Genomic DNA, 11990 nt, shown 5'->3' with positions numbered 1-11990 from the left:
GCCACAAATTACCTAGGATTTGTCTGTAGTAATGATACATCTTATTATGTATAGCGTATACATGTCATATTATAGCTTAGTGTATGACTACTTAATGGAATATCCTTGTAAAGTGTGTACATGATATATAAATAAAAGAAATCTTAGCATGCCTATATAATAAAATCAAAAGGTATGAGATACTAATAAATTATAGCATATAGTGACAATGTGTCATCCACATAATTATAATTTAGAAAGCTTTCTATGACTCTACACTATCAGGATTAGGCAGTTGGTTGTACAAAACGGGGTATTTTTCAACGTTTACCGAACGAATTTAATAGACTACTTGATACTTGTTTTAATATTGATATTTTTTATGATAGTTTTAATATTTTTAAAAGCAAAATAGTTAAAATTGTGTAAGTGTATTTTAGTTTATTTCAGTTTTGAAGTTTATAATATATATTTATATATGTTTTAGTTGAACCTGTTAGTGGCGGTTTTCATCGCTGTTGGTTTTATACTGAATAAAATAAAATAAAATAAAATAAAAGACTTTTTTATTCCTTGTTTCACAAACTTATTTTTTTAAAGATTATCAGAGGAGGAAGGAAAAAAATAAAAATAAAGTTATGTTTTCTTATTTAGCAAATAATTTTGCCAAAAACATCCAGACGGAGGAGAAAATAAAAATAAAATGTTATTGGTAAATGTAAACAGTGTAGTATTGGGATGATTAAATGCTTTAAATTTATATAATTAGGAAGAAACATACATATCTTATCTTTAGATATTTCAAGGCAGCAGAGGGTATAATAAAAATAAAAAAAACCTTTATTTTTTTCTGAAATTTCCATTTTTTAATTAGAAAATCAACTGAGCAGCATAATTTTAATTAAGTAAAAAACAAATTTAATTCACTTTTTATATGCTTTTTAACCAAACTATAGATTATTTTTAAAATTTAAGGATAGAATTTGAATTTAAATGTAGAAGACATTATAAGCACTCTCTTATACTATTGAGAACAATTTGTATGAATATCTAATAATTCTGAATATGAATTTGATTACAAAAATGCCAATAACATAAAATCTATAATAAAATTTAAGCAGATAATAACATACCTTATCCTCTGGACTAAAATGTACCCTCCGGTATGGAGTTGATGACTCAACCCTAATGAATGAACAAATAAAGAAATTATAATATCGAACTGAAATGAATACAAAATACGCAATGAATTATTATTTAATGTATTGTAATATGACATTAACTGAATTTGTAAAGTAAATTTTGGATATTTAATAGCTTGAATACTACATTTTGTAACTTTCAATATATTTTGTCTGTCGCTTTTAAAGGCTGTTTGTCATGGCTAAAATTTTAATTAATTAATTAATTAATATTATTTATAAGTATAATCTGTTCATTCTTTACCTTGATAAGTCCTGGATCAACTTATCTTTCTTATCAAGTTCCGATTTGTACAGTTTTACTTGATCATGCAACTGTCAAAAATAAAAGGAAGGTAATTAGTTTATTGTTCATCTATATAGGCCTAGCACCGTTCTTTTCATATTGAAGAGCTTACGTTATGTCCCAAGTCATTGGGTCCACATGCTTAAGTGTTGCTGCTGTAATCAGCCCATCAGCAGGCAACCCAAATGTACCCAAGTACTTCTAACTAAGTGGACAGAAGCAATTCAGATAATTAAAGTGCTTTTCTCAGCAAGAACACAAGCAACGTACACATCGAAGGATTGCCAAACTTGGGGTTGCGAAATCAAACCCACGACTGCGCCAAGCTTCTATCTATCTAGGCACAGATTTCAATCTGTGAATTATTTGAAATAACAATTTGACTGTATTAATTCAACAATTTTCAATATGTACCTATCTGACTATAGGCCTAGGCCTAGGTAACTTTATATAAGAGCAAATTCATAAATTAACAACGCAGTTAATCAACTTTAGCTTTAAAATGGTATGATGAACAAATAGAAATAGTATAAACTTACATCCTGTATCATTTTTTTCGTTTGAAAGCCACTTGGTTGAGGACTCCCTAGGCCTAGTCCTGGGCTATTTGGCCGGCTACTAGACCGTCCGGCAGGTGGGGCTGACCGACTGAAACGAAGCCTCTCAATTTCGTCTTCCAAAAGCGTCAAATTACGGTCCATAGATCTGTGGCCATTTAATTTCGGCAATCCATCGTGTCTGTCTTTGCCGAGGTACGACATAATTAAGTTATTTCCCGCTGAAAAGTGAGATTTCAGAGACAATAATGTGCATGCACTTGACGAGAGTAACTCACATGGACTCAGAGAGCCATCAAATAATTCCCAACACAACAATGTGGGTTACACTTTATTGTGATGGCAAAACAACGTTGGCATGGGCAACAAGGAGAGAAATAAACATGAAAACCCCCTCTAGAGTTTATATGTGTCGGTAATTGACAATTGATTGATATTTCTGCCTAGCCTTCATTTGTAATCGCTGAGTGCAGTATAATATATTTGTGGTCTGGACATATGAGCCTATTTTCCTTGCTACACAGTTGGGGGCGTTAGGTGGTTTTCCACTTTATTTTACTTCAATTCCATACATAGGCCTAGGCCTAAGCCTAGTTTGTTTTTGGCCGATGCATACTCCATAAAATGGCTTTCAGATACAACACATCGACTGGGAAATTATCTCCCAGTACACCACAGTTAGCCTACAACCCTGAAGTGAGTAAGAGGCACTAGGCTAGCCTAGGCCTTTTTTTTTTAGGCCTAGCCTTCTTTTAGTTTTAGGCTAGGACGGTTCTGTAGCCTAGGCCTAGGCCGCGTGTAGTAGGCGACTAGCCTAGCTAGGGGCCTAGGGTCTAGCCCATTTAGGGAGAGGGGTTATACCGTCGAGTCGGCTGCTGGGCCTAAGTCAGGTTGGTTAAACTACGCCTAATATTAAGGCATACTCAACTACTTCTATTGTACTACGGTTCCTCTGCCTACTACTACTACTATATAATTCTACTACTAACTAACGCCAGCATACCTACCACACCAAAACATACACATCATTCATAGCTGATTCGTAGCAATTTGTATTGAGCGCCAAGCGTGCAGTATGCAAAATGTATGTTGGACAATGGGCATCAGAGTTCGATATTAATACTGTTTTAATAATTATCAAATTACTGTAATGTATATTTTCTTTCATAATTTATATATAGCCTATATAAATTGAGACTTAATATTTAGTTAGTTTATTATATCAAATATTATGATTTATAGTATGCCTATTTTCTTACAGAAATGGATGGTACTTTTTAAATCGCTTTAGTTTATTTCTTCGAATTTCACTAACTTGTGTTCAGTTTGTTCTTTAGTCAATGAACATCTGTTTGTCATTGCATTTGAAGATGATTCATAATTGTTATTAATAATAGTAATAATAATAATAGTAATAATAATAATAATAATATAATAAATTAATAATAATAATGACAACAATGTACATTATCACTAAGTGTTTTGCACGTTCATCAAATTTGATTACATTGTAAATTTAGTATTGAGAGATACCATGTTTGAATCCGTTTGTGTCCTGAAAGAAATATAAAATAAAAGTTCATTGTACATAAAAATTCGAACTGATAACATATAATAAATATCAATTTAATCATATCATAATTCAATTATGTCATGTACTGTACGTACAAAAATGTTTCGATATGTAATCAATCTGTAAACAAATCGATCTTTAATTAACCAGGGCCAAGAAGACTACGAGAAATAAAAAATATTCAATTATGAAAATTATACATTGATTTCCCTTTATTTCGGAACACTTGCCTGATCTACTGGCGTTCCATACATTTTGAGCGCGGCCGCTTTCCCTCGCGGCCGCTACGACCCTAATCCGCTAGGGCCTATTCGAACGAACACGATGATGATTTACTTTAAAACAATACATAAACATGTACAGTGGGCCGGGCCTTCACTCGTGTCATAAGCACCAGCAATTCAAACTCATGAAATCTAATAAAGAGAGCAGGGACTACAACAACATAGCCCTACATGATTACCTTCCATGTTTGTTTGTTAAGCAAGTTGTAACTTCTTATAACATTCTAAAATGCAAGTCTAGCCTAATTTGATAACTCTTTTCACTTGTTTTCCTGCATGTAACATAGGGTATAAAGAAATTGAAGTGTGCCGACCCCCCAAAGATCCAGTGGGCTGTCAAACCGATGCCACCAGCACCACAGTACAGTCCTCTAGGAGGTGACCAAATATTTGGAAGTTTAATAAGAAATAGGGTTTATGAGAAATGGCCACTGTTTCAGGTATGTATAATAACTACTTTGACAGACTCATTAACATTCTAGTGTCGCAGGCGTTTTGAACCGGCCAGTCCTCTGGGATTCTTACCTCGGATTTGGCTTTAGTGAGGGAGGCGCTACCTCGCAAAATAAGGTGATATGAGACGAATTTTAACTTGAGCGTGATGTTTTGCTTCGAACATTTTCAATGGGACGACTGGGAGAGAGCTTTTTTTTTTTTTTTTTTTGAGGAATCAATTTTAAGTTAACTTTTAATGCGACACATTACATTTCCTACGTTCGGACATTTCTTAAATAATATCCGATTTTCGGGCCTTTACTAAGAATATAAGAAGGGTATTATACCTCTTAATTGAGGGGTGGTTTCATTTTGATTTAGAATCAATAAATAGTTTAATATTAATAATTTTAATTAAATATACAAAATAGAGTAAGCATTTCAATTATTGAATTTTAATATTATTTTAGAAGATTTATTTAGCTCCACCAGGGAGTTGTTTACTATAACAACTGGTTGAACACAAACTATGCTCAATTATCTAAAATCAATTAGGTTTAATATCATATCCAAATGTTGGAAAAGTTCTGAAATTCCAGCCACCCAAAATATACAAACGCCCTCTATTGTTCAATTCCATTCTGCTCTTCGCCATTTTGTAGTTTTTGCTGCTTTGTACGACGGAAGAGCGGAAGCCGGTTAAAATATTAATAATGAATAGGATTCTGGTATGTATTTAATGTGGTATATCAAGCAGATATGTTTACGATTGCTGAATAAGTAAATGAGCCTTTGAAAAATTATTATTTCCCGCTGCATTCTTAATCTTAGCAAGCTTATTTAGACCTAGGCCTAGCCTAGAGCCTAGCTTAGCCGAGGCCCTAACCTAAGCCCAAGCGGTGTGCTACCCAACCGAGCAGACGCAGATAGCTCGGTGCACCGATTTATGGTTCTAGGCTGCAGACTGTCTACTCTTAATTAAGCCACACCACTGTAACTAACAATTCCTCCCTCCCTGCTGTGCTGATCCCATCCTTGCTTGCTTGGGAGCAATCAATAGGCCTAGGGCCTACATCCTCTTCGGATGTAGGGCCTAGGCCTCCTTTCTTGGCTTAGAAATAATAGGCCGATTTCTGCACAGATTTTGCCGGATATTAATTAGGCTTATGAATATGTAGACAATGTATGCAGTACGATTCTTTGCACCTATATTCCTAGCGATTTTTTCAGCACCAATTTCAGCTGGTTTTTAGGTATCATCCGCACAATTGAAAAACTTTACAGTACTGTACTATATGAGGGCTTGGCAAGGCCTAAGTTTAATAGTAAAAAGAAAAACCAAATAATTAATATTCAAACTAATGTTATAGGTCCGTGATTGAAACAAGTCAATTAAATTAATAAAACTACAGTAAGGGTAAGGAATAGAAAAATATTAAACATTTAAATAAATTGCTATTTAATATAAGTTTATTGTTGGTCAATTTATTTTTTTTGTTTTTCACAGAGAGTGAGGAGCCTTATTCCTCAGGCAAGGGCCAATCTATCAACATCTGTTAAACGATTTGACAATGCTAAAGTTAGAAGGAATCAAGAACGCTTCCAGGTAAATTTATGTGCCTCATGCTTTTCATATTTTAAAGTAGTTTCCTGCCAATACAGGACGCTTTTTAAAAATATTATATATCTAGCAGTGTATTTAAATATACAGAAGAAAACATCATTTAATAGAATCCTTGATTTTTACTGTATTTATTTATCCTATTTTTTACTCCTAAATATATACCAAAATACTCTAAAGCCAGGGATCTTTTTTTTTCCATTTCTTGTATACTGTATAATTTACTGTATGTATAGCAATGTTAATTAACCTCAGTAGTTGTGAAATTGATCTAAAAGTGTATTTTTCTTACTGAAGTTTTAAAGTAGTTAAGGTTCTTTTCTGTAAGTGGCAGATTTCACGCTGTTGAATGAGAATTTAAATAAATAAATAAATTGTTTTGTTTTTGGTTTTTTTTGGGTTTTTTTTTTTTATAATACTGTATATAAATAATATATTATTGTTAAACCTCAGTAGTAATACCATTGTCATAGCACCACTGAACATTGCATTCTGCAGTGAATATTGGCACTATACAAATCCATGTTGATTGATTGATTGATTGAATTCACAGCATGCTGATGGCAAGCCAGTGCATCTGAAGGGTGGTCCAATGGACATGCCACTTTACTACTGTGCATTTGCTTTCGTTGGTGGTTCTTGTGTCTACGCCTTGTATGGATTATCCCAACTAATATTGAAGAAATAGACATTGATCATCTACGCTTGAACATTGTAATTGATTTATTCTACAACTTAAAGCTGGTTTAGATAAATATTTTTTTGCTGTTTACCGATTCAGAGTACAGACCAAGGCTCACATCAGTCATCAAAACAAGAAGGTATAGCACGAAGTCTCCACAACGGAACGCTGCTTATTTTATCCGTCTCTTTTGGAGTCACCATGTACTATCTTTCAAACGGAAAGGGGGAAAAATCAAAAACGCAAGACGTTGTAAAATGACTATACTGTACAATGGAAAGAACTGATAACCACAACCAGATTATAGACTCATGCAATGAATGAAGAGAATCTATCACATGAATTACAAACTTGTTTGATAGTTTTTACTGTAGCATAGTAACTATTGCATCAAAACTATTGCATTGATAATTGTTCCATTGTGTATATTCCATATTATCAATAGTACACTACTGGTATGTATCCGTGGCTGTCATTTCATCATACTTTATGGTAATTAATTAATTAAGAACAATAATTTTGTCCAATCAGAAACTCTGATCACATGCTTCTTGTTTTTCCCATAATGTAACTGGAAACCATCAATGTATTAGCATTCTAACAAAATTGAACAAGTCATCAGAAGATTACTTGAGGATTGATTGTTAAAGTTTAATGATGTAAAGCAAATAATAATTAAAGAATGCTTTTGTTACATTCAACTTGAAGTCTATTACTTTTATTTATTGTGTTAAATTGAATCACATACTGAACAAGGATTAGAGAATCTACAGAAAATATATCAGATAAATACACAAATACATTGCTAACAGCAAATATATTTAGTACCTTCCAGGGGCGGATCTAGAGATGTCCAAAAGGGGACCGAAAGGTGCGCCGATCGAGATAACACTATTCTAGTGGGTCCGGGGAATTACCCCCGCGAAATTATTGTGTTTTATGAATATAACATCTGAGGTGTTTTGGGCTTTTTTTTTTTTCTTTTTTTTTTTCTTTTTTTTTACTTCCCAAAAAAGGGGAAAGGCTGGGCCCAGGCCTCCTTCCCCCCCCCCCCCTTAAATCATCCCCTGCATACATACACAACATATTCAAATTTGATCGAGCATAATGCTGACGCCCAGTGCCAACACAAGGTTTGTATTTAATATAATTATTTTAATTATTGGTATTATTTTTTTATATTTATTATTTTTACATGTAACTCTAATTCATCTTTATTGCAGTCAATTAAAACATAGCATGATTGGATAAAACAATAAAACAATAAGGAATTCTGTCTCTTATACACATCTAGATGTGTATAAGAGACAGGAATATGGCCATGTCCAGTCACTGGAAATCCTATGTAATGCTGGATCAGATATGAAGATTAGAGACATCGATGGGAAAGGTGAGTTAGGCCTTTCATATGAAACAAACTAACATTAATATGTAGGCCTATACGTATTGTAAAGTGTTTCTGAATGTTCCTTTCATTTAAAAGGGCACCGATTGTGGAGTACGGCGGTTTATAATTGATGGGGAATTTGTAGTTTTAAACCACCTCAAATACGACAAAGAATTACACTACAACAAATACGACATTAAAGTAAATCAAGTTACAAGTTACAAGAATTTCCCCTTACCCATTCCATTATCAAATGTTTATAAACATACGGTGCAAACCATCCATATATGTTATGACGAATATAAATATCCTTCCATATAAATTGAAATTGGGCTGATAAGTTTACGTAGGTATACACGACAGAGTCATAGCGTACAATATTAGGCCTACTTTAATACCTCTATACCTGTCTCTTATACACATCTAGATGTGTATAAGAGACAGGTATTTACCTTTCTTAGACGATTTTATTAACATATTATATTTATAGCATTTATATTTATTTATATATTATATTTACAGCATTACCACAAGATGAAGTTTATAAAGGCCCATTATGATAGTTATTTAATTTATTTTTTAATATTTATTATAATTGGTGTGACATTTGATTATTATTATCACTATTATTTGCATTATGCTTTTATGTACCTTTATGCTTGCCATAAACAATTAATGTAGGTCTATAATTAAACGACACAGATTTTGGTTAATTATTTCATTAGTTAATTACATTGACCACATAGCGACATATAACTGCCAACTATTAACTTTTCATCAGATAGGCTTTTATATTTATGAACAAGGTGTACAAACAGGTGTCGTTACCCTCCAGAGAGCATCGAGGAGAGGGTCATAACTGGGGCAACAATTATAATGTGGTCACGTCTGAGCCGTCCCTTTGGTAAAGTATAGTGTAGTAATGACTGTACAAAGTCAAAAGACATAAATCACTCACCCGCGATAAAAGGGACGGTTCTGTATACAGGACCCCTTTGATACGCAAATCACACGCCATTGTAGCTGCCATGGCAACGCTGATTACAATCCACGCTCAGTACGAAACGGAGCGAAAAGCAAGTAGCGGTCTAGCGACGACCGACGGCTCATATCAGGACTAACTGTAAAGTACTGTATATATGTTCAATTTTTTCTCCCTTAGCATGGTGATTTTATGTATTAAGTAGGCCGTGCCGTGGCATTTGGAGGAAATTATCTCGTCTCCAGGAAGCTATCAACATCGAAATATGTAATAATTGGCGAGCGGACTCGGATTAATGTAGAACCCTAAGCCTTTGCTTTTGTGTATACAGGAAACACTGAATTTCCCCTTTTATCTTCATTACCTGAATATGTTTTTACTTGGCAGGTGGTTTTAGGACTATCGAGGCGACTCTATGTTAAAACGTATACTTTGAGTATTATACACTATATGGGTGAGTCATTTCTGAAATATAGGCCGCTTTATTAGTCTGCTGTGCTGGGGCGAAGTATTTTATTGTTGTGAACTTAAACTGAATAGTGGGTTTGTTAGTCACGTTTGCAGGGGAACTCTCGTTAAATTCGCCAGATCTTTTGATTATTTATGTTGACAACGTGAAAATTCAAACAAAATGCCGGTTGCCCAGACGAGACTAGAAGTTCTTCAAATACACAAACTGTTACAGTGTGTCCGTAATAAAGACACGGCTCAGATAGAGAAACTATGTTCACACGGAGTTCAGCACCTCATCAACTACAGTGAACCGAACGGAGGGGACACAGCTATCCATCTAGCTGCAAAGGCCAATGATGAGGAGATGATGAAATTCTTATTAGAGCTAGGGGCTCACCCGAATGTCACGGACCTCAATGGGCGAACAGCGGCCATGAGAGCCGCAGAATATGGCCATGTCCAGTCACTGGAAATCCTATGTAATGCTGGATCAGATATGAAGATTAGAGACATCGATGGGAAAGGTGAGTTAGGCCTTTCATATGAAACAAACTAACATTAATATGTAGGCCTATACGTATTGTAAAGTGTTTCTGAATGTTCCTTTCATTTAAAAGGGCACCGATTGTGGAGTACGGCGGTTTATAATTGATGGGGAATTTGTAGTTTTAAACCACCTCAAATACGACAAAGAATTACACTACAACAAAAACGACATTAAAGTAAATCAAGTTACAAGTTACAAGAATTTCCCCTTACCCATTCCATTATCAAATGTTTATAAACATACGGTGCAAACCATCCATATATGTTATGACGAATATAAATATCCTTCCATATAAATTGAAATTGGGCTGATAAGTTTACGTAGGTATACACGACAGAGTCATAGCGTACAATATTAGGCCTACTTTAATACCTCTATACACAGTGGATGATCCAGAAAATTGAAATAGAGGGGAACAGGGAGGAATTTTTACAGATTGTGGGTCTGTGACCGGACCGGTCTGTGGCACTCTCAGACTTAAAATTTGAATATATTTTCCCTATTTTCACCATTTTTTTAATTATAAAAAATTTAGGAGGCCGGCTCCTTCCCCCCCCCCCCCTTATAACATCGAGCTGGATGAGGTTTAATTAATTATTTAAAAAATCATTATAATTTATGTTAGAGAAAAAACAAAGATAATGTCACATTAAACAACTCAAACCATTGCAACTGCTACAATAAGTCTCAAACAAAATGAGATTAAAAATGACCTTCGGAAATTAGCCGGTGTATATAGCAGTTAACAACACATATCTACATCTACACCAATTTATCATATAGGAAATCGAATAGTGATTATAATTATAAGTGAATATGGCCTTGTTAAAACACCACTAACAATAACGCAAATTGCATTGCCTACGTAACCATGGAGCTGTTAGATATTAACTAAGTATATCGTAATTTTATTTGCAAAATCCAGCTTGACTGTTTGCTCAGGAACGAAAACAAAATGAAAAGGTGTATAAGGAGCGAATTCTATTTGCAATACAATAGACCTTGCATATCGCGTTACATATTGTCAGGCTTTCAGTTTGTCATGAAGTCCAAAATTATTGTCATCATCATCATCACCACCACCACCATTAATATCATAATCTTATCAACATAATTATCATCATCATTATCAATATACCATCATTATCAGAATCACCATAATCATGAACATTCTTTCCATCATTATCATCACCATTACGATAATCATTACAATCATCGTCATCATCATCATTATCATCATCATCGTCATCGTCGTGATCACTCCGATCAACACCATCGCCAACCATGATGATGATGACAATGACATCATCATTATCTTCAGTATAATCATCATCACGCCAATGTATCAATCAATCAATTTAATCAATTCATGCAAATTAGCATTTTAAGCAACTTTTCAGTGGGTCAAAGCGCATTCCACGCAAAAAAAATCACTAAAAATCCCAAAGTTAAAAAACAATAAGCCTACACATTAAAACCTGATTCCTACATAAAATTTGCTAAAACATCATCACCATCATCTAATTTCCATATGCCACGTGTAGAAGAATAATCGTTTTCTTGAATATCTCCAGGTATACTTTTCTATTGTATTTTACCGACTAGTCGCCATGTCAACTGTACAGAGATGGTGATAAGGAATGGCGCCGAATGCGATAACAGATCAAATAATGGCACCCCGGTCTTCATGCTCGCCTGCGAAGAGGCTTTTGCCAATGAAAAAATATGTTTACTACTTCTCGAGCATAATGCTGACGCCCAGTGCCAACACAAGGTTTGTATTTAATATAATTATTTTAATTATTGGTATTATTTTTTTATATTTATTATTTTTACATGTAACTCTAATTCATCTTTATTGCAGTCAATTAAAACATAGCATGATTGGATAAAACAATAAAACAGTAAGGAATTAATTAAAATACACATTCAAAAGACGTCAATTAGATAAAATAGAAGAAATGAAACCCCACCAAAAACATGAAGAAAATAAAGTATCATA

The 11990-nt window shown here is 34.0% G+C and overlaps 3 protein-coding genes across 4 annotated transcripts in view; 2 read left to right on the top strand and 1 right to left on the bottom strand.

Annotated features, from left to right (window-relative positions):
- Positions 1-998: 998 nt before the first annotated feature.
- Positions 999-2253, bottom strand: LOC117106182. The gene is made up of 3 exons (XM_033247533.1): positions 2007-2253; positions 1426-1496; positions 999-1164 (listed from the first exon to the last, which is right to left on the bottom strand). The coding sequence occupies exons 1-3, from the start codon at positions 2226-2228 to the stop codon at positions 999-1001; spliced, it is 459 nt and encodes a 152-aa protein (XP_033103424.1). The 5' UTR covers positions 2229-2253.
- Positions 2254-4944: 2691 nt separating this feature from the next.
- Positions 4945-7320, top strand: LOC117106186 (cytochrome c oxidase subunit 7A2, mitochondrial-like). Of its 2 annotated transcripts, none has more exons than XM_033247537.1 (3): positions 4945-5044; positions 5824-5922; positions 6719-7320. In XM_033247537.1, the coding sequence occupies exons 1-3, from the start codon at positions 5030-5032 to the stop codon at positions 6878-6880; spliced, it is 276 nt and encodes a 91-aa protein (XP_033103428.1). In that variant the 5' UTR covers positions 4945-5029; the 3' UTR covers positions 6881-7320. The 2 variants fall into 2 exon arrangements, with proteins under 2 accessions (XP_033103428.1, XP_033103430.1); XM_033247539.1 differs by having other exon boundaries at positions 6491-7320.
- Positions 7321-9065: 1745 nt separating this feature from the next.
- LOC117106187 (ankyrin repeat and EF-hand domain-containing protein 1-like) overlaps positions 9066-11990 on the top strand; it is a 10495-nt gene continuing 7570 nt past the window's right edge. Inside the window, exons 1-2 of the mRNA XM_033247540.1 lie at positions 9066-9965; positions 11563-11762. Coding sequence (XP_033103431.1) covers positions 9620-9965; positions 11563-11762 — 546 coding nt within the window. The 5' untranslated portion in view covers positions 9066-9619. The remainder of the gene's footprint in view (positions 9966-11562; positions 11763-11990) is intronic.

This window comes from Anneissia japonica, unplaced genomic scaffold (genome assembly GCF_011630105.1).
Source record: "Anneissia japonica isolate Jap-2015-1 unplaced genomic scaffold, ASM1163010v1 scaffold288019_len225695_cov184, whole genome shotgun sequence".
In the NCBI taxonomy this organism is placed as follows: Eukaryota; Metazoa; Echinodermata; class Crinoidea; order Comatulida; family Comatulidae; genus Anneissia; species Anneissia japonica.
The sequence above is the reverse complement of the archived record's forward strand: the minus strand, read 5'-3'. Positions and strand labels throughout refer to the sequence as shown.